General features: G+C 33.6%; 1 protein-coding gene across 3 annotated transcripts in view; it reads right to left on the reverse strand.

Annotated features, from left to right (window-relative positions):
* LOC129802370 (ribosomal protein S6 kinase beta-1) overlaps positions 1-20,507 on the reverse strand; it is a 77,480-nt gene that overhangs the window by 19,537 nt on the left and 37,436 nt on the right. For all 3 annotated transcript variants that reach the window (XM_055848128.1, XM_055848129.1, XM_055848127.1), the window contains exons 2-8: positions 16,855-16,901; positions 16,424-16,550; positions 11,835-11,966; positions 7,472-7,605; positions 7,212-7,403; positions 1,984-2,074; positions 1,642-1,890 (exon numbers count right to left, since the gene is read on the reverse strand). In XM_055848128.1, coding sequence (XP_055704103.1) covers positions 1,642-1,890; positions 1,984-2,074; positions 7,212-7,403; positions 7,472-7,605; positions 11,835-11,966; positions 16,424-16,550; positions 16,855-16,901 — 972 coding nt within the window. The remainder of the gene's footprint in view (positions 1-1,641; positions 1,891-1,983; positions 2,075-7,211; positions 7,404-7,471; positions 7,606-11,834; positions 11,967-16,423; positions 16,551-16,854; positions 16,902-20,507) is intronic.

Raw genomic sequence — 20,507 nt, forward strand, 5'->3', positions numbered from 1 at the left:
ATGAAAAATTTTAGATTAAGGTAAAATAATAAGTTGCAATTCCTTTTTAAACGCTAAGTGAAAAGCTTTGTGTCTCATGAATAATAATTTTTTAAGTAAAATTTCAATCTCAAACAGAGGATTTCATATTTTTCTGTTAATTAAAACGAATTGGGTATATTTTTTTATAGGTTATGTATTTTCAAAAATCACAAAATTTGAATCCAAGCTCTCAACCAAATGACAAAATAAGGTTTTATCGCAAATTTAAGGAAGCCATTTGTATATTTTGTGATACCAAAAGTGTTGTCAAATTCAAAATTACACTTGATCTGAGCGCCATCTGGTATTCATCTGGTATTTATTCTATCTGAAAGCCCTCCGTTTAGTTCCAGCCGCCTGAAATCTATAAAATTTGCTCACATGTGCCTTTAATTTTGTTGAATCTGTTTTGTCGTTCTGTCAATTTGCTATCCGGGAAAGTGAATTGCAAACGAATTTCAAATATTCTCTCAAAACTCTCTTAAGCTCGTGATTCGGGTATGTAAGCTATCTAAGAGATTACTAAATTCTGATAATTTAGTCTCTTTAGTTCAACCAGAGTATAATCCGGGAGTGTAACGTGCCCAAGAGGGTATCAAACTCTGATATTTCATCCCTTTAGCTCTGGCCCCAAAAACTCGTGTTCCGGGAGTCTAATTTTACTAGATTTTCAATTTTTTTAACCCATCATTTAACAACTTTCTTGTTCCAGACGACTCGAATTTTGGTAGAATGATTTCGAGAGCTCATCCGGTACCAGTTAAAGCTATACTTCAAACAAAATATGCGTCCGGTTCAATAAGATTTAACAATATAAAGTTGGTTGCACGTTTTCACCATTTTGAATTAGTTTTTTAAATGAGGCAACAAACTTTTGATTTTTCAGAAATGACCAACTTTTGGAAAACAATTATTTTTGATATGAAATAAAATTAATTATTTTTCTTGAAAAATATAAATAATATCTACGGATTACAGGGAACTTATCTTGAAAAAGAAAAATTTGAAAAAGTATTTTTTTCTATCATTTTTTTTCTCTTGTTTTCTCAAACATGCATTAGGCAACAAACTATTGACACCCACTGTACTTTTATGTCCTTAATACAAACTACTTAATTAAGGACTTTTGCAAAGGCCTTAATTAAGACCTTAGTGTTAAGGCTGAGTCATACTACATTAGTTTCACTACTCGCCACAAAGCGCTGACGTTTGTCTCATTTTCATATATTTTTTGAGTAGTTAGTTGTTCTACAACTCCTTAAAATTAAGTTATAGAGTTAAGAACTTATTAAGTACTTAATAAGTACTTAATGTGTTAGCCGGGATAACCTCATTTTTTTTATAATGATTAGGCGATTTTCAGGACAAAAATGTAGAAAATCGCAGTCTTTGAAGATTTCAATTAGGGGAAGGATTTCAGGCTTCGCACATACTCTGCCTTCGAACACTTCATGTTTTTCTCATATTCCTTGAATGAATCTAATCTATTTTTTTTGCGTTTGTTAAAGTAATAGTTAAAAAAAAGGAAATCTAAGGAAAAATTTTCAATGTACACCATTTTGCCTCACTGTTTTCCCCTTGAATGCAAACATTTTGAATAATTTGAAGTCAGTAACTCACCAAGACGGGTTTAATTGGAGGCTCCAGCCTACGATGAATAACATCTGCCCACTGGACGTGCTTGAAGAAGGGATGCGCTCTCACGGCAGCTCCATCCGATATCCCAGCTCCCAGTCTCTGTGGCACTTGTCGTTTCATAAGTCTACGGATTAAATCTCTAGCTTCGGCGGTGAGGTAGCCGGGTAGATTGAGTTTCCCCTTCAGAATGGTCTCAATAGTCTTTTTGCGGTTTTCAGCTGTGAATGGAGGCTATTTCCCATGCAAAAACCAATTAAATTGTTAAATAAATAAAATAGGAAAAAGAAACCCTTTTATATATCCCTCATCTCGTCATCAACTCACCAATCCAGTCAACATATCGTACATTAGAGCCCCCAATGACCACCAGTCCACGGCTTTTCCGTGTCCACTTCGTGTCAGAATTTCAGGTGCCCTGGAACATCCAAAGAGCAGAGAAAACAATTGAGATCTCCTCTCCAGTTTTTTTTTTAAATTTTTTATTTTGTCTTAATTATCTAGTGAAATGAAAATAACTGTGAAGACATAACAGTTTTTGATCTCACAAATTCGTCAGAAATTAATTTCCGAGAAATATATTGTAAGAAGAGAAATAAGCTGAGAAGAAATATCGTTGAGCATTACGTGTGTGATCTTCTTCATCATCGCCATAAAATTCATCTTCATTGGGTAACAAGACATCAAGTGGATTGAGGTGTGAAGAGATGAAAACAATATCAAACAAAATTGCAAACATACAATGTGAAACACCATCAACTTCTCCAATTCGTGGTTCAACTTGCTCGACTTCTCAAGTTCTAATGGGAGAAAATGCAATAAAAAATCGCAAGATTTTGCGAAAATTTTAATCAAATTTAAGAACACTGAGTTAAAAGATGCTTGAAATTTATGAAATATTTGTGAAAATTATGAAATTTTGGAAATATAGACGAAACTTTGGAAATCTATAAGAAATTTTGAAAAATTACAAAGGATGGCAAAACGTCCCAAGCTTTGCGAAGTGCTCGAACTCGTGACTTACATGATATTATCTCAAAAGTACATTTGAATCATTTACCGTTTACCGGTTCGTAACCGATTGGAACCGATTCATAAATCACTCAAAAGATCCCACAAAGTAGTTTTAAGAGTAATAGAATTAATTTTCTGACGAAAATTACTTATCGGTCCATAACCGGTTCATTACCGGTTCACAACCGATTTCAACCGATTTATAAATCAGTCAAAACATTGCCCAAAATACACCTCAAGAGTAATATAATTAAATTTCTGATAAAAATTAGTTATTGGTTATGAATCAGTTTAACATCGATTGGAATCAGTTCAATTGGAACCGGTTACACTTTGACGTATTTGACGTTTTACAAAGCTTCCAGTTTGACACCTTAAAACTGATGGACCCGAGTGAGTCCGACAGCTTTACATAAAATAGAAGAAGAAGAAGACACCTTAAAAATTTTAATTTTAGAAGAGTCTTGAACAAAGTAATTATTTCATTATTTCAAATGAATTTTATGTTGGATTTCTTTTAGGTTAGACTAAGCATAACCGCACAATATAAGGTAATTGTTACGCTAAGAAAGAACGAAAAAATATACTCGAATGCAAAATTTTGTCTCACAACGGAACACTTCTACAGAGAATTAAAATATAATAAGAGAGGAGAAGTCAGTAGTTTCAATATTCTAACCTACATTTTTATTTTTAAATTTTAGAGGTTAGAATTTTAAATATTTGAAGAAGTTAGAATTTTTTGTTAATGTTTTTTTTTCAAATCAAATTATTTGCTTCCCAAAATAATTAGATGAGTAAACTATTAAGATGTTGGGTATTTTTAGGTTAGACTGAACATAACCTCACATTGTAAGACAAGATAACCTTGACACTAAGGATATACGAGAAAATATTTTGGAATACTCAAATCTCTCGTGCAACTGAAAATTTCTACAGAGTACAGTACAGTAGACTCTTACTCAATCGGCTCTTTTTCAATCGGGCGACAAATTTTGTTGACAATTTTCACGTTTAATTATGAAGCTAATTTGTTCAAATTCGCTGTAGTTCTTCCTATTTTACCGTGATTCTTTATAATTGAGCGCTTTTTGTGGAATTTACAAAGGCTTTGACGCTCAATTCTATCGCTAAACCGGATGACATTTTGCCCCATATTCCCGATTGAGAGAGAGTCTACTGTATACTCTCGGTATTTCGTTTCTGTGAAGATAGAACTACTTTTCAATTCAAGTGGCAGTTCTGTTTAAAAAAAAAGTTTGTTTCCATTTTTTGTGCTTGGTTAAGTTTGCCGTATGAATCAAAAATGTTCATATTTTCTGTAGTTTTTCTTAATAGGTTAAGATTTTTCATTACTGAGAGTTTTATGTGAATTTTCCAATAGTTATAAGTGTGTAAATATAAAAGAGTTTCTAGATAACCAAGAAAATGTTGGGTACAAACAGTTTCATGCTCGAGTTTCTCTATAATTCGGATAACATTTCGGTTCCAAATACCCGAATTTGAGAGAATTTACTGTTTTAAAAAATGAGTACTAAGAAAGGAGAAGTCGTATGTATCAAAATTCTAACCTTCAATGTTATTTTAGAGGTTAGAAATTTTAAATATTCTAAAAGGAATTATAAATACTAATTAATCTTGAAATAATAGCGAAATAGATTATTAATAATCGCAAAAAATGCTTTCCGTCAATGCTGAATAAAAAAATTAAAATAGTGGAATTTCTTGAGGTTAAATTTAACATAACCTCACAATGTAATATAACGATGAGAGAATAATAGGGGCTATTTACATCATGGCATTAGATTGAAATTTATTTTAATTTTCTCGATGTAAACGGCAATTCCAATACGAACTGGACTGAATTTAACCTGTTCCATTTGTCCTTACTCCAATCAATCTAACTTAATTTTATTGTTTTTTTTTTCGTGGTAAAATGACAGAGACAAATTATGTGATTTTTTCAACTTCCTTCAAAGGAATAAGAGTCAAGAATGCAGAAAAGAAAAAAACAAACAAGGATAAAACATAATCTCTTTTTCAAATACTACAAGAAATTAGAATAATTATAGTCAGATGACAGACTATTAAGGTAAAAAGAAACAATCAGAAAACATTTTTTGACAATAATTGGCAATAATGTAGCAGAGATTTTACACTGAGTATAATATTAACAAAAATCCATTTACATGTTTAGAGTAGATTTATCGATTCTAACCACAAAAAAAAATACTCGTCCCGCTAAAAATCTAATTCAATCACCACATAACGATGTAAACTATGTAAACCCATTTGATTAAAATCGGATTTTGGAACAATTCAATCTAACCTTAAAGCCACGGTGTAAATGACCTCAATGATTTAATTTTAAGAGGTTAGAATTTGAAGAATTAGAAAGGGAATAATAAGTATTACCTAATTAAACTTTAAATAATAATTGCATAATAGATTATTGACAATTGCAACAAAATCATTCACTTTTCGAGATCAATGAATGAACAAATGAAAATTCTGGGATATCTTTTTAGGTTAGATTTAACATAACCTCACAATGTAATATGATCACTAAGCCAAAATAGCAATAGAAATAATGTACGTGTCAAAATCTTCTGTGGAAAATTCTTAAAAAATAGAATAGGATACTAGGGGAAAGTACTCTCCCTTCGAACGTTCATGCCTTCGAATAATGTGAATTTTCTTTAAGTTTTCCTAAGAAAATTAAACATTTCTATTAAATATTATTTAGCTTAGTATCAATTATTGACAATTATGTGAAAATAATGTGGAAATCTCTTAGGAAAATAAAAGAAAATTCACATTATTCGAAGGCATGAACGTTCGAAGGGAGAGTACTTTCCCCTAGTAACAGGATTCGGGTGTAATAAAATTCATTCTTAAATTATTTAGTTTTTGAGGTTAAAATTAGGGGTAAATAAAAGAAATTGAAGTATATGAAGTGACAAAATAATATTCAATGATATTATAGCGATGATAAATCCATTTGTTTGTTAAAATGGTTCAAATAAGTAAACTTTTATAATTCAAGTTTTTTTTTCATGTTCTGCCGGACATAACCTCACAATGTAATGTAACCTATAACTCTGAGAAAGTAAAAGAAACCCTTTCCATATCCGAACATTCTGTATAAAATTTAAAAGATCTGTAGAAAACCAGAAAATAAATTAAGAAAGAAATACAAATTGACCGTATTATAATCCCAGTCCTTAATACCTTAATTTTTGAGGTTAGAATCTGAATGATTCGCAAATGAATAAATATTGTAACAATAAATATTAACAAAAAATTTATAAAGATTATATATAAATATAATAGTCTATCAAATCCGAATTTTTCATATTCGCATAACCTACCGAACGACGACGCGACGATTAAATTAAAAATGTCAATTGTAGGGTTATGTTAAAAAAAATCGTATTGTGGATGATTGAAAATAATACTTTTGTGCTTTTTCTTGATTATTCGTACATTATGAGTGAATGAAATTAAAAAGAATTTCGATATTACGAAGATTTGTAAGAAAGTACAGGGATTTGATTCAAAATTTTGAATTTTGGAGGTTAGAATTGTCAAAAATGTCCTCTAATCGTTCTAATTTGTAGGACTCTACTGTAATCTCAAATAAAGTCTCCTGAAAAGAGATAAATGAGTAAACTCTCATGATATGTTGATATTTTTAATGAGGTTAAATTGAACATAACCTCACATTCTAAACGCTAAATTCATTCTGTACGCTAAAATAGTGAGTAAAAATATTTCCATATGCCAATATCCTTTTGTAAAGTTGAAAAATTCTACAGAAATTTATTATAATAATAAGAATACGCAGTATTCAAATTCTCATTTTAAAATATTTCACTACATTGTTCAAAATATAAATCAGAGGTCAAGGAAAAAGCTAAAAAAAAAACAGAGGAAATTTAAATTTGACGATAGTATAATATTTTATGAATACATCAATAAAACTTTGTTTTTACGTACACGAAAAAAAATTATTAACAAAATGTCACGTTTTCTTTTAGTTATTTAGCATAGGGTAGATTTTAGAGGTTATTTCATCATAAAGCGCCAATGACCTCCTTATCTTTTAGACATGTTTGTAGTCTCAAGGTTAAACCCTATTTGAGACAAACTTTTTGTTTTATTTAATTTTATTGCGACAAACATAAAATGTTTTAAAATTTTCTCTAACTAAGTGATAAAGAAAATGATCGAGCATTTTGCCAAGTTTCTTCCAGTTGAGCCTTTCTATCTAAACACGCGCGCACTCTTGCAATCGCTGCAACAGTGCAATATATATCGAAGTTTATTAGTTCAAATACTCCAAGTGTCTTTATGACTCAATTTTATCATTCTTTGTTTTGTTTGCTCAACACTTCAGTAAAAAACGACTGAAAAAAAGCCCTAAGCATCTACTTCAATATCAATGGCAAGGCAAAGGAGAAAACGTGCTGAAAAAATCGTGTCCAGTGAAAGATTTTAATGCTTTTCTTTGCAATAAAAAAAAAAATACTAATACTTACATGTACTCAATTGTTCCACAGAAAGTATGTGTAACAATTCCCTCTTGAATGTGCTCCTTGCACAGTCCAAAGTCTGTCAATTTGATGTGTCCAGCCTGATCCAAAAGGATATTTTCTGGCTTCAAATCACGATAGATAATACCCAGCGAATGAAGATGTTCAAGTGCCAGAATTATCTCGCACAAATAGAAACTGCCAAAAGCAAAAAAAATACTGTCACTTTTCTCAAGCGAAATATTTTAATCAAAAACAAAAATTACCATGTTGTGTCTTCTAGAAAAATTCCCTCTCTCTCTAAATGCATAAAGAGTTCGCCACCACTTAAATATTCTAAGATTAAGTATAATTTACCGCATGTTTGAAAAGCATAAACTAAATCAACTATAAATGGATGCTGAAAAGAGAAAGAGAAAATAGAAAATTTGGTATCAGTTGTAATTTTTGTCCATTTTTTTTCTTCTTCATTTCTTATCGCAAAAAAACTTTCTATAGTCTCCCTTTATCATCAATGAATTTGCAAGTTGTGTCACATTGACTTACAACCAAAAATAGTCAAATTGATAAAGAGACTCGTAGGTTATTCTTCTTTCTTTCATTCAAGAAAATAATTCAACATATCAAAACTTTAACATAGGAAACTAGCCGTATTAATTTACTCTTTAGGTCCGTAAATCCTCGATACCCAAATTAGTCGGGATCCTGAATACTCCAGAACTTCAAAAATGACGAAATCCCGAGTAATCCCGGGTTCTCTAAGACCAGAAGGACCAAAAAACTCAGGAATTCCAAATGTACCGGAACTTTGGAAATACTAGGATCCCGTAAATCTCGAACTAAGTAGATTTTGAATGTTCCGAATCCTGAATATCCCAGGACCCCATAAATCCCAAGATCTTGAAAATCCCGAGACACCGAAAATCTAGGAAACCACTCAATTCCAGGACTTCGTATTTCGTAAATCCCGAGTTTTGTAAATCCCGAAATTACGATTATTCCGGGATTTCAAATAACCCAGTATTCCGAATATCGTGGGATACTGAAATTTCCAAGACACGAAAATTCCATAAACCAGTAATATCAGGACTTGGTAAATTCCGAGCTTTGTGAAATATCGAAATTCCCATTATTTCGGGATATTGAATAACCTAGAATTCTGAAATTCTCGGGCCAATGTAAGTCCCAAAAAAAGTAAATCCCGAAACACTGATTATTTATAAAGATCCCAAGATATTGAATATCTCTACACCTCGAAAATCCCAGAACCCAATAAATTCAGAAAACTTCGTAAATCCCGAAACTTCAATTGTTCCAGGATCTCAAATACCCCAGTACCCTAAAAATACTGGGGCCACGTAAAGCGGTCTTCAGGCTAGAGGTTTAGCCCAGTTCCCGTAGGTCTCAAAATCCTGAATAGTGTGCAATTTAATTGCGCTTTTTGGGAGCCTAATAGGTTATTTACGTTATTTATATTTAATAATCCAATTCTTAGTCAAATTTTCCCAAAAAATCATGATTGATGAGAAATTAGAGTAATTAAGCCATTTGGCTAAGCCTTAGGCCTGAAGCCCGTATAAGTCCCAGAATCTAGTAAAATCCGGAACTTCGAAAATCCGGGGTTGTTTAAGTCCCGAAACACTGATTATTCCAGAATATCGAATATGTCAGGCTCCCAAAACTCCTGAGACTCCGTATATTCCGGAACCCAGTAAACATCCGGACTTCGTAAATCCCGGGCTCTGTAAATCCTCGAACTCTCACTAATCCGGGTTCTCTAATATACCAGGACCCTAAAAGTCTGAGGATCTTGAAATTCCCGAAACATAGTAAATGCCGGGACCTATAAATCTCAAAATTTTGATTATTCCAGTATATCGAGTATCCCATAACTCCTGGGAAGTCCCAGGATCTTGAAAATCCCGGAACTCAGTAAACGCCAGGACTTTGTAAATTCCGGATTTGTGGATCCCAAAGCTTTGATTATTTTGGGATCACGAATATGCAAAGATTCCAAAAAAAAACCGTGATCTTGAAAATCGTACAACACACTAAACGCCGAGAATTTGTAAAATCTAGGCTTTGTAAAATCCCAAAACAACAATTATTCTGGGATATCGAGTATCCTTAGCTTCCAAACATCTCAGTATCATGAAAATCACGCGACACCGTGTATAACAGGGCTTCGTAAATCCTGAAATCTGTAAATGTCGAAATTCAGATTATTCTGGGATCTTGAATATTCAAGGGCTCTGAGTATTTCTGTATACTGAAAATTCTTGATCCTTTAAAAATTCCGGGCTTTTTAAATCCCAAAACTCTTATTATTTTGGGATTCCAAATATGCTAGGACTCCAAAAATTCCAGGAGCTTGCAAATCCTGGAACTCAGGAAATGCCTGAGGTTCATAAATTCGCTCTGTTAATCCCAAAATTCTAATTAGTCCGAGATATCGAGTATCTTTGGCTTCCAAAAATCCCAATATCATGAAAATCCCGCGACCTTGTATATCACAGGGCTTCGTAAATTCTGAACTCTGAAAATCTCTAAATTCCGATTAGTCCGGAATCTCGAATATTCAATGACCTTGAATATCTCGGGGTACTGAAAATCCTGGAACTCATTAAACATCAGGACTTTGTAAATTACGGCCTCTGTAAATCCCAAACCTTTAATTATTCCGGGATCTCGAATATGCAAGGACATTAAAATATTCGGATTTTGAAAATTCCGGAACTCAGTAATTACTGGGACTTTGAAAATTACGGACTCTTTAATCCTGTACTCTGAAAATTCCGGAATCTCGAGTATCTTTAGCCTCCAAAAATCCCAGTATCATGAAAATTCCCCGACCGCGGATATCACAGGGCTTCGTAAATCATGAACTCTGTAAATCTCGAAATTTCGATTATTCTGGATCTTGAATATTCCAGGACTTTGTTAATTCCGTGTTTTGTAAATCCTGTAAGTCTTATGATTCCAGGGTCTCCTCGAGTATCCCTGGACCTCAAAACCCGTAGGATCTTCAAGATCCAAAGACCACGAAAATCCCAGAGCTCATCAGTAAATCCCAGATTTTCGTATACCTCAGGATCTGTAAATTCCGAAACTACGAATCTTATTGGAACGGCCACTCCCTCTCACCGAAATGTTTGTCAGCAGAAAATTTACTTTAAGAAGTTATTAAAGTAAGATGGGGTAATTAGGAATGATGTCTAAATTGGAACTTTGAGTTTTCAAAACATAATTTAGATGGCAAAAGAAAAAAAATGCAACGAAGAAGTACTCTCGAATGTAAAGTCTTGTACTACTTCTTCGTGGTTTTCTTTTCCACTTTGACCAGCTGAAACTGAGAAAATCTCAAAATTCTGAAATAGACATAATTCCAAATTACCCCGTCTTACTCTAATTATTTAATTTTTGCTTTTATTGGTAGGGGAAAGTACTCTCCCGTCGAACGTTCACGGCTTCGAATAATGTAGATTTTCTCTTATTTCTCCTAAGAAACTTACACATTTATCAATAATTAATAATAAGCTAACTAATATTTAATAGAAATGTGTAAATTTCTTAGGAAAAATAAAAGAAATTTTACGTTATTCAAAGGTATGAACGTTCGAAGGAAGAGTACTTTCCCCTACATCAGAGGTGTGCAAGAAACCGTTGAAACCGCGAATTAACGTCAAATGAAACATGTACGTCAATGGTAAAAACGCTACTATAACAAACTTATTTTGACGTTAATTCGGTTTCAACGGTTTCTTGCACACCTCTGCCCTACATAGATAGCCCTAGCTCCAATTCTACTGAAATTCATAAAACCGACACCAGAGGCGCCGTAGTCTTAAATATGTCAGAGAAAACATAAAAAATGCATTTTAATTAAACTTTCAATGCAGATATCTCGAGAGTCAAAAGTTGTTTTCTAAATTCGACTTCATTTTGATTGAGACTTTAATTAGCTACATTTCGCCTATGGATAACTTTCCCGACAGGTATTTCGGTTTAAGCAAAGTTCGAGCATTCAGGTAAGTAGAGAATTGCTTCACAATTTCTCACATTTTTTACTCAAAGCAACTAAAAGTATAGGTATTCCTAATTAATTTTCTAAGGAAAAGCCCTTCTTTGCCTGTTTTATTTTATCATTTCTCTTTTATCTCCCAATGCATTTTTATAACAACTTCCCACTCAGTTTTTAAGTTATATTGTCCTCTTAATTAAAAGCTAATATTGCATCACAAATTCAAAGTGATAAGACAAATAGATAATGCAAAATTTTTTCCTAAATGGAAAAGTTGCACATTCATGAAAAGCATTTTTGACATCTTTTAAAGACAACCCGAGGGAGATTAATTAGCTAGAGAGAGTAGCATAAAAAATTGAAAAACTGATTAATTACTGATAGTGAACTAACTCCCATTTCATAGAAAATTCATTTTATCTTATCACAATGTATAATTTTCTTAATACTAAATATTTACATTTGTACTTATTGCAATCACTTCATTTGCCATCTCTGTCTCTCTCTCTCACTCACTCAAGATCATTTTCCACGCGCTTTTGAGCGATAATATTGCTTCATCTCAATATAGAAAAGTAGAATAGAATATTGTAGGTAGATATACTAACCTTGACAGCCTCTAATATATTTCTTTCAGCTCTTGTGTGGGCAGTGTCTTTCTGATTTCGCACAATTGTGGCTTTCTTGAGAACTTTCATAGCAAAATAGCGATCTGCATTTGGTCCACTCACTTTTTTCACCTACGGACGTAGATTTGCATAAAAAAAAACTCCCATTAATGTCACAATAAAATTTAATAAAAAAAAATGGAAAAAAGCACCAAAATGTGGAAACAAACATATTTTATCACAATATCCATCAATCATGTGAATTTATTTTATGTCATTTCACATTAATTTTCCTAGGCTTTGGGAAGTAGAATCACATTTCTATCTTTAGAATGATTCTACTAGGATTTTCTAGGATTTCTCTCTTCACTCATCTCATCATTATTCATGCCATCTCGGACGTACAGAGAAAATCTTTTGTAAATTTGCAAAAGCTGACCTTCGCATTGGCAAGTTCTCCGAATGCACATAAAGAAAAATGCGGAAGAATCCCTCTAACGACGTACCCGACGTACACATTTTCTCTTATTGACAAAAGGAGAAAAAAAAGAATCTTGCATTTCTTAGTAAAGAAAAACAAAAGCCAAAAGTTTCCTGTTACCTTGAAAATAGATCGTCAAAAGGAATTTGTTTTTCTGGTATATTTCAAAAGCAAGCAACAAGTTCGACAGAAACCTTCAAAAAATTTCACATATTGATCCTACATGAAAAATACATTTAAAATCAATTTTGAGGTAAAACTGTTCGTAGAAAAAGCACAAAAACAGCAAATCAACCTTCTAGGGAAATTTACTATTTTTTTAAAAACATTTTGTACGGTGTTTTATTACACTCACTGTGTATTTTACGTTGATTTATTTACACGTAATTAAATTATATGTTTTTTATGAAAACTGCCAATTTTCGTTAAAATTATCTACAGTTATACGGACTTCAGACCTAAGGCTTAACTATATGGCTTAACTTCTCTATTTTTTTCTTAATCAATATTTTTTGGAAAATTGTCACTTAAGATTGGTCAACATGGGCAAGTGATCCATTAAATTTTGAAAAACCAATAAAATTGGTTCCTATTTTTAATTTTGAGACCATTGGGAACTGGGCTAAACCTTAGGTCTGAAGCCGGCCTTAGATTAGATTAGATTACAGTGGAGCGGTTCCTAGCCGGAACCGCTACACTCAGGCCTCCTTTTGGGTCCATTATGCATTCCCAATTAAATTAACCTCTCTTAAGGACAAGATTCGTTCAAAACAGCCCGTTTGTCGGATAAACTCCATTAAACAGGGCGGCTTTAATCTTGATAATTGTATAAGTACTGACATGAGAAATGACATAGGAAATACAGTAGAATCTCTCTCTCTCAATCGGGCATATGGGGCAAAATGTCATACAAATTATCGATAGATTTGGGCGTCAAACTCATTGTAAAATCCACAAAAAGCGCTCAATTATAAAGAATAATGATAAAATATGAGGAACTTATTTTATCTTCGGTTTCTTCGGTTAAACCTCATTAGGAGCGGAGGAGTTGGAAGAGACAATTTCAGAGACATTATCATGATTTTCACCACTATGGAAGGCGCATTGTAGCGCCGAAAGCTTTGGCAAAAATATCCGTGTTTTTCCTGTCCTGAAAGAATAAATAACCCTGACACAACCGGAGGATACTCTATCTTCCTATTTCCCATATTAATCTTGATAGGTCTTCACCAAACAGCACCGCTTTATCTAGCAGCACCCGTCTGATGCGACATAAGCTGGGGCAATCGCACACATAGTGAATGATTGTCTCCTCAGTTTGGCTACATCCTCTGCACATTATGTTCCATTGGACACCCATTATATTAAGATGTTTGTTAGAACATTAGCAATCTGCTGGACTCTCCAGCCAGGTATGCTGTCTTTTTCTTATCCAAGTTGGTCATAAATAGTTTGAACACGCGACAATACTTAGTCACGGTCCATTCCGTTTGATGAAGGTTTAATAGATCCTCCTGTACAATAGACTTCCTTATTTGCAAGTAAATCCCTACAGGGGGTTCGGGACCAATGAAGGCGGTACTTGTCCCAGCTACCGCGAGACGGTCCACTTCTTAATTTCCCACTATACCCTTGTGTCTAGGTACCCTATGTATACCGATGTAACATTTCTGTGTGGCCACTTCTAATATTTTCCTGTACTCAGTTGCGAGAGCATAACGCGACTCATGTCTTGCTATAAACAGAATAGCAACTCTACGGTCTGAGAAAATTTGAACTTTTCTATCCTCGATACCGGATTCCGCAAGACTTCGAACACCAAGCAGGATTGCGACCACCTCTGCCTGAAACACAGTCGTGTCCTGGCCGAGGGGCGCTGAGCCGCTAATTTGAAACTCCCAGCAATGGTAACCGGCGCCTGAGGATCCTTCAACCGAAGAACCGTCAGTGAATAGAGTGACCGCATCAAACTGGATAATCTCATCCGCGCATTCATCCCAGTCAGCTTTCGTATGAAGTATTGCTTTAATTACTTTCTTGGGCAACCTTCCCTCAATTTGAAAGTCATCGCTTACTAGAAGGTCTAGATGTATAGCAACGGGCTTATCGAGTATTCTCGTATGGCCTGCTGGGTGACAACCAACCTTCCATGTTCCAGCTGACCATAATCTTAGAGCTGCAATGCTCGCTTCCGATTTTATGAAAAGCGGTAGTGACGGCAAGCTTAAGATAAGATTTTACCAGGAGTCAGTTCTCCATTTCGGATTACTGATGCATCCAGGCCACAATTGGGCCCCTTATGCTTCCCCACTCCTATTCTATCTTATCCTCCGATACGGGTAGCCGCTCAATATCACAACTCTGTGGGCAATCAGTGCCGCTACTGTATCACAGTACCCCTTCTCGGTGTGTGTATGGATCAGTGACAGTGAATATTTATATCGACTGAAGTATCACTTTCATGCCGAAACTTGTTCTCGAAGCAACCTCTATTGTTTAGGCGGTTCACTTTTTTGCCAATATGCCCCATTGGCATTACTATTCATTCATTCACTGCACGAATTCAAAGCCGATAATGCATGAGAAATCTATTTCTGCTGCTGCTCAGCTTTGAACCCGAGACCCCACAGTCATAGAGCCACTACTCTATCCACTGACCCACTTGAGGCTCGACGGCAAGCTTAAGGTGACCTCCAGAGCAGTGGTTGGCGCTGTCCTAATAGTCCCTGTTATCGCAAGATAGGCCATTCTTTGGAGCCGTTGTAGTGCCCACGCCGAATTTTTAACTTCGACTCTAGACCACCATAATCACAGCTTCGTAAAAAATTATTGGCCTAACGATGGCTTCGTACATCCATAATACGATTTTCGGCGAAAGACCCCAAGTCTTGCCGAAAAGTCGTCGACAGTTTAAAAAGGATCTACTGGTTGCATTAATGCAGCTTTCCAGACGTCCTTTCCAGGTTAGTTTGTGATCAAGTAAAATACCAATGCCCAAATAGTTTGGGTGCTCTGAAACCTTCTATTTTCGTTTTTCTCGTGAAAATGGTTAGTGCGGCCTTGCCAGGGTTAACTGACAGACCGCGAGACCTACACCATCTTTAAATAATATACAGTTCGTTTTGCATAAGATCATACGGAGTAGATAAAAATGTACCACGTATAACTATGCAAACGTCATCAGTATACCATTGTGCAAAGGTGCCTGCCGAATTTAATTCCACCAGTAGGCTATCGACAACCATAGACCAGAAGAAAGGAGACAGCACTCCACTCTGAGGACACCCACTGCTTACAGCCGCAATCAGATTAAATACTTATTCCCATTTAATATTTTAATACAAAAAATTCTCTGATTGGCTGGAGCTTTAAAAGCTTTTGATGCTTACAAACTTCAGCCAATCATGTGGATAATGATTTGAACGACAAAAATTAAAGATAAGTTTTAATAAAGCATTACCGGTTGTGAACCGGTAATGAACTGGTAATGAACCGATAAGTAATTTTTGTCCGAAAATCAATTCTATTACTTTTAAAACTGTTTTTAAGGACCTTTTGAGTGATTTATAAATCGGTTCAAATCGGTTCAGAACTAGTAATCAGTAAATGATGCGAAAGTACTTTTGAACCATGGCATCTAAGTCACAAGTTAGAACGCTTTGCCACCCCTTTCTGCATAATTTTCTTCTGCAATCTTCTACAAAATTAACCAATTTTCAGCAAAAATCTCAAAAAGGTCTGACATGGAAAATTACTTTCATGTGTAAATAAATGTAATAAATTAAAAATCATGTAGTTAAACATCATTCTCTAATACTTTTAATCTCAATAAATAAGCCCTGTGTATTCACGAATAAGCTTGTAGAAAGACACCAAGCAAAATTTCTTAACCTAATCCAGTTGTAAACTTCTACAGTAAATATTGACAAAAATCATTAGCATTCTCCTAAAGTGATGCTTTTAAAATTTTGTGTTACTCCTCTTAGTGGAATTTTTGCCTGTGAAGATTCATTTTCTCTGTACAATGTCCAAAATGGTCAAAATGAAAAATGGGAGATGCATGGAGACTTTCTCGGTAAAAGATATTTTAGAGAACAAAGAAATATACCTGAAACACTTTGCCATATCCACCTTTGCCTAAGACCTTCTTCAACTCAAAATCCTGTGGTCCTAATTTTATGCGCTTTGGATTTACCATCTCCTCTGACAGTTGCAGAATTTCTGATCCACTCAGTCTGTTGATTTTTTTTGTGTGAAAAGCACAGAAAAAGGCAGAAAAAATGAGGATTATTTACTTTTAACAAAAAAAAAAGCAGTCGGAAAGGATCAAGAAAACATGTTTCTTTCCGTTCCACAGATGCATCACGTTTTGACAATTCATCTGGTGTTATGAAAAGATCAATTTAAAAATTGTTTCTCTCCCCTGATCTCTGCTGGAGTAATTTTCTATTTTCTTTGTTACAAGAAAATCACTTGGATGAACGTCAGGGTGAATGAATTTAAAAAAAAAAATTGAGGGTTGATCTTTTGGATACTTACTCTGCTTCTGCCTTTATGTCTATGTTAACAGCAGGCTCCAGATCGACCTGAAACCAAAAAAAAAGAAAACATTTTATAGACAACTAAAACCATTTATATAAAACTATTAAAATCTCTAGACTCTTTTTGCCAATACAGGATATAGTGTCAAAGAATGACTCTTAACTATAAATAACTTCTTATGTGATCATCTTCCCCTCTCACAAAAGAGATCATTGCCCAGACATGGATATAAAGTAGTTCATGAAAATATATAAATATATATATAGAATTTCCTTTCAGTTCATTGCACTAAATTTTTTTTTGGGACGGGTACTTTATTCTTCACAAAGCGACATTTTCCGTGCGGAAATAGCAATCATCATTATAGATTTCAGAGATAAGGCAGAAAAATTGCTTTAGCCTGAATTTAGAAGAAGAATTCTTATTCTTTATTCTCTATTTTACACAATTTTATGCAAAATTTTTAAATGAAAAATATTTATTAAATAGAAAACAATTATTGGCAACAGATTGAAATTGGTTAAAACTTTAAATGCATCAATTTCTGACCAATCAGAAAACGTGAAGAGATAAAAAGATGCTATGATACTTATTATTAATTATAATTTGACAAAAAAAAAAACAAAAAATCTATGTTTAATTATTCTATGTTTTATTGAAGTAGTAGAACAGTTGATTATAAAAGCTTTCCCTGCCTAAATTTAGGATGGTAAAAGTAAAATAAAAAGGAAACTAAAATAGGGATCAATGCGATACCTTTGCATAATTCAAAAATCACACAAATCAAATTTTCTATGTTCTGAGTGCTTTTGACCCACCCCGGCTAACACAAGGTAAACTGTTATACTAGGGCAATGCTATTGATATAACAGCACAAAATAAGTCCTTAATAAGTACTTATTAAGTACTTAAATAAGGGATTTTTTTTCTTAATTAAAGAATTAAGGAATCAAATTTTCTATGTTATGAGTGCTTTTGACCCATCCCTGCTAACACAAGGTAAAGTATTATACTAGGGCAATGCTATAGATGACAGCAGAAAATAGGTCCTTAATAAGTACTTATTAAGTACTTAATTAAGGAATACTTTGGGCGAAAGTAGTGACGTCTCATGTCAAAAATTGAAAACGGGAATAAACAATGCTATAAACAAAAAATGTTAACCATTTCACAGAAAGAGCTGGATGTATTTGACATTTCAGAGAAAAAAAACATCACTGTAAAATATTATTAAGGTCAAAAAGAAACACCTTTTTGACAGAAAACCTATATTGATACTTTTGTCAAAATATCGTACTTCATTTAACGTAATTAATAAAATGCAAGTATGATAGCGCTTTTTCTCTATTTAAAAAATTTAAAATCTTTGTTTAAATACATTAGGGTAACTACTTAAAAAGTCGTTAGTGAATAGTATTTAATTAAATACTTAGTGAAAATATTTTTCCTGTCCTTAACGTAAACTTACTTAATTAAGGATTTTAACAAATGACTTAATAAAGTACTCAGCCTTGTATGACCTAGGTTTACATGTTAAAGAAGGGTGGTGCGGATTTTTGGTGGGTTCACACTAAGAGAAATCCAAAAAAGTCAAAATAAAATTCCGGAAAAGTTAATCTTTCCTTGCAGTATTGATCCCAAATCGGTGTAAATATTACACTTTTTAGGTGTATTATGGGTTAAAGTTATCCTTTTTCATGTTAACTTTATCCTTAAAAGGTGTAAAATTAACATTCAAAAATGTTGATATATTTTTACACGTAAAAAGTGTTAAAATTATGAGGAAAAAAAGTTAATCGCACCCTCTTTTTCTTCTCAGTGCAGTCTCTTTTTTTCTCAGTGATATAACTGAAGTTCTGACAATTCAAAGTTCATAAACTTCAAAAGAGCGGCTCCACAGCAAATTACTCTAGAACATCTAAAGGTCGAAGGACCAAAGCCTATCCAAGATGTTCCATCAAGTTCACACAGTAAGTCAACTTGAATTAAATACTGTTTAATCTGATGAATGCTTTCGAAAACCTTCCAAATCAATTGGGTATTATAAATATTTTATCTGTTTGCAAAATGTTTTCCAATTCTCCTCAACAAAACCATTCACAAACAAATTGGATTTCCCTATCGACGAAGTCATAAGAAAAACCACATCATCCTTTGTTCTCAATATCTCTGAAAATTTGATTCTATACTTGTTCAAATTCAATCTCACTCTTATTGCTTGAAAAAAAGGCAACGCGGAGTGTCTGGTCTCCCACCCATTTACCCATTTCGTCTCACCAATTCTTCTTATTTTACTTCTCCTCCTCTATACTTTGGAGCTCTATTGGACGAGAGTGTGCGTTGTCTAGACATCAGACACATGGTTGTATAATGCAAATTTTATTCACACTCTCCATTAACAAACTGCATTAAATACAATAGAGAAAAAGCTCCCCATTTGCTATACAACTGATACAGCACTCTACACCTTCTCTAATACCTTGTGTAATGTCTTATGTGTAACAGTTTTCAAAATCCGAAAACATGTTACACCTTTTAGGCTCAGTCAAACAATTTTACAATAAAAAAAACCTTCCAAAATAGCAAAAATAGCAAGAGAGAAGTTATGCCAAAAGAGAATTTTAGCATACACCAAAAAAAAAAGAACCATTAGAGCATATTTGGCTTATGTAAAAGAACTCTGGCATATGCACACATACAAATCTCAATGAAACTATTTGTAGTGTGAGAGGTAAAATTGTTTTGTAAAAAAGTAGGACAAGGTTTTCTGAGAAATTGTTCTCATTTTTCACTTATTTATTTTAGCTCTTTTAGTTTATTTTTCTTTCACTTCTCTCTCTCTCTCTCTCTCTCATTCATCACTGCAACTTATAATTTTTTCCATTTCAATCACTCTCTCCTCCCTGTATTTTCCTCTTCATCTTTTAGAGCAATTTTCACTCAAAACTCTATTATTTTTTAAATTTTACTTTTCAAAATACCAGCCTAATACTGTTGCCTTTTTTTAGCTAGAGTTGTGTAATAATTTTAGTGACTAAAAAACACTTGAAGAAAATTTAAATTATGTCCATCGCCGTCTTATCCTTTCCTGCGAACTGAAAGTGCTCAAGGGTACACCTTTTTAAGGGTAAAATTAACATGAAAAAGGGTAACTTTAACTCCTAATAGACCTAAAAAGGGTAATATTTACACCGATTTTGGATCAATACTGCAGGGTAAAATTAACATTTTCGGAATGTCATTTTAACTTTTTCGGATTCCTCTCACAGTAGTGTACTCTCGTTTAAAGTTTCTCACGACATATTTCATTTCATTTATATTAGTTTTATTGTTTTTTATCTTATAATCTAAGACTATGTGATAGACAGGTTTAATATTTGCGAAATTGTTTGAGAATCTTAATGATCGCAATCATCTTGATACGTCACTAAAGTATAGGGAAACGGTGAAGCTTTGACTATAAAGGCTAAAAATTTACGGTCAATACGTTTCAAGACTTCAAGATAACGTCTGATATCAGGGAGGTGACATTAACTCTGAAAAATGCGACCGGTTTTTGTGTAAATTTTTTCCTGTTTTTGTACACATTTCACGAGATATCTCTAAAACTACGTAGGTTGCCAAATTGGGATTTTCGGTTGCCTATTCAG

This window comes from Phlebotomus papatasi, chromosome 2, assembly GCF_024763615.1.
Source record: "Phlebotomus papatasi isolate M1 chromosome 2, Ppap_2.1, whole genome shotgun sequence".
NCBI classification, from domain to species: Eukaryota; Metazoa; Arthropoda; class Insecta; order Diptera; family Psychodidae; genus Phlebotomus; species Phlebotomus papatasi.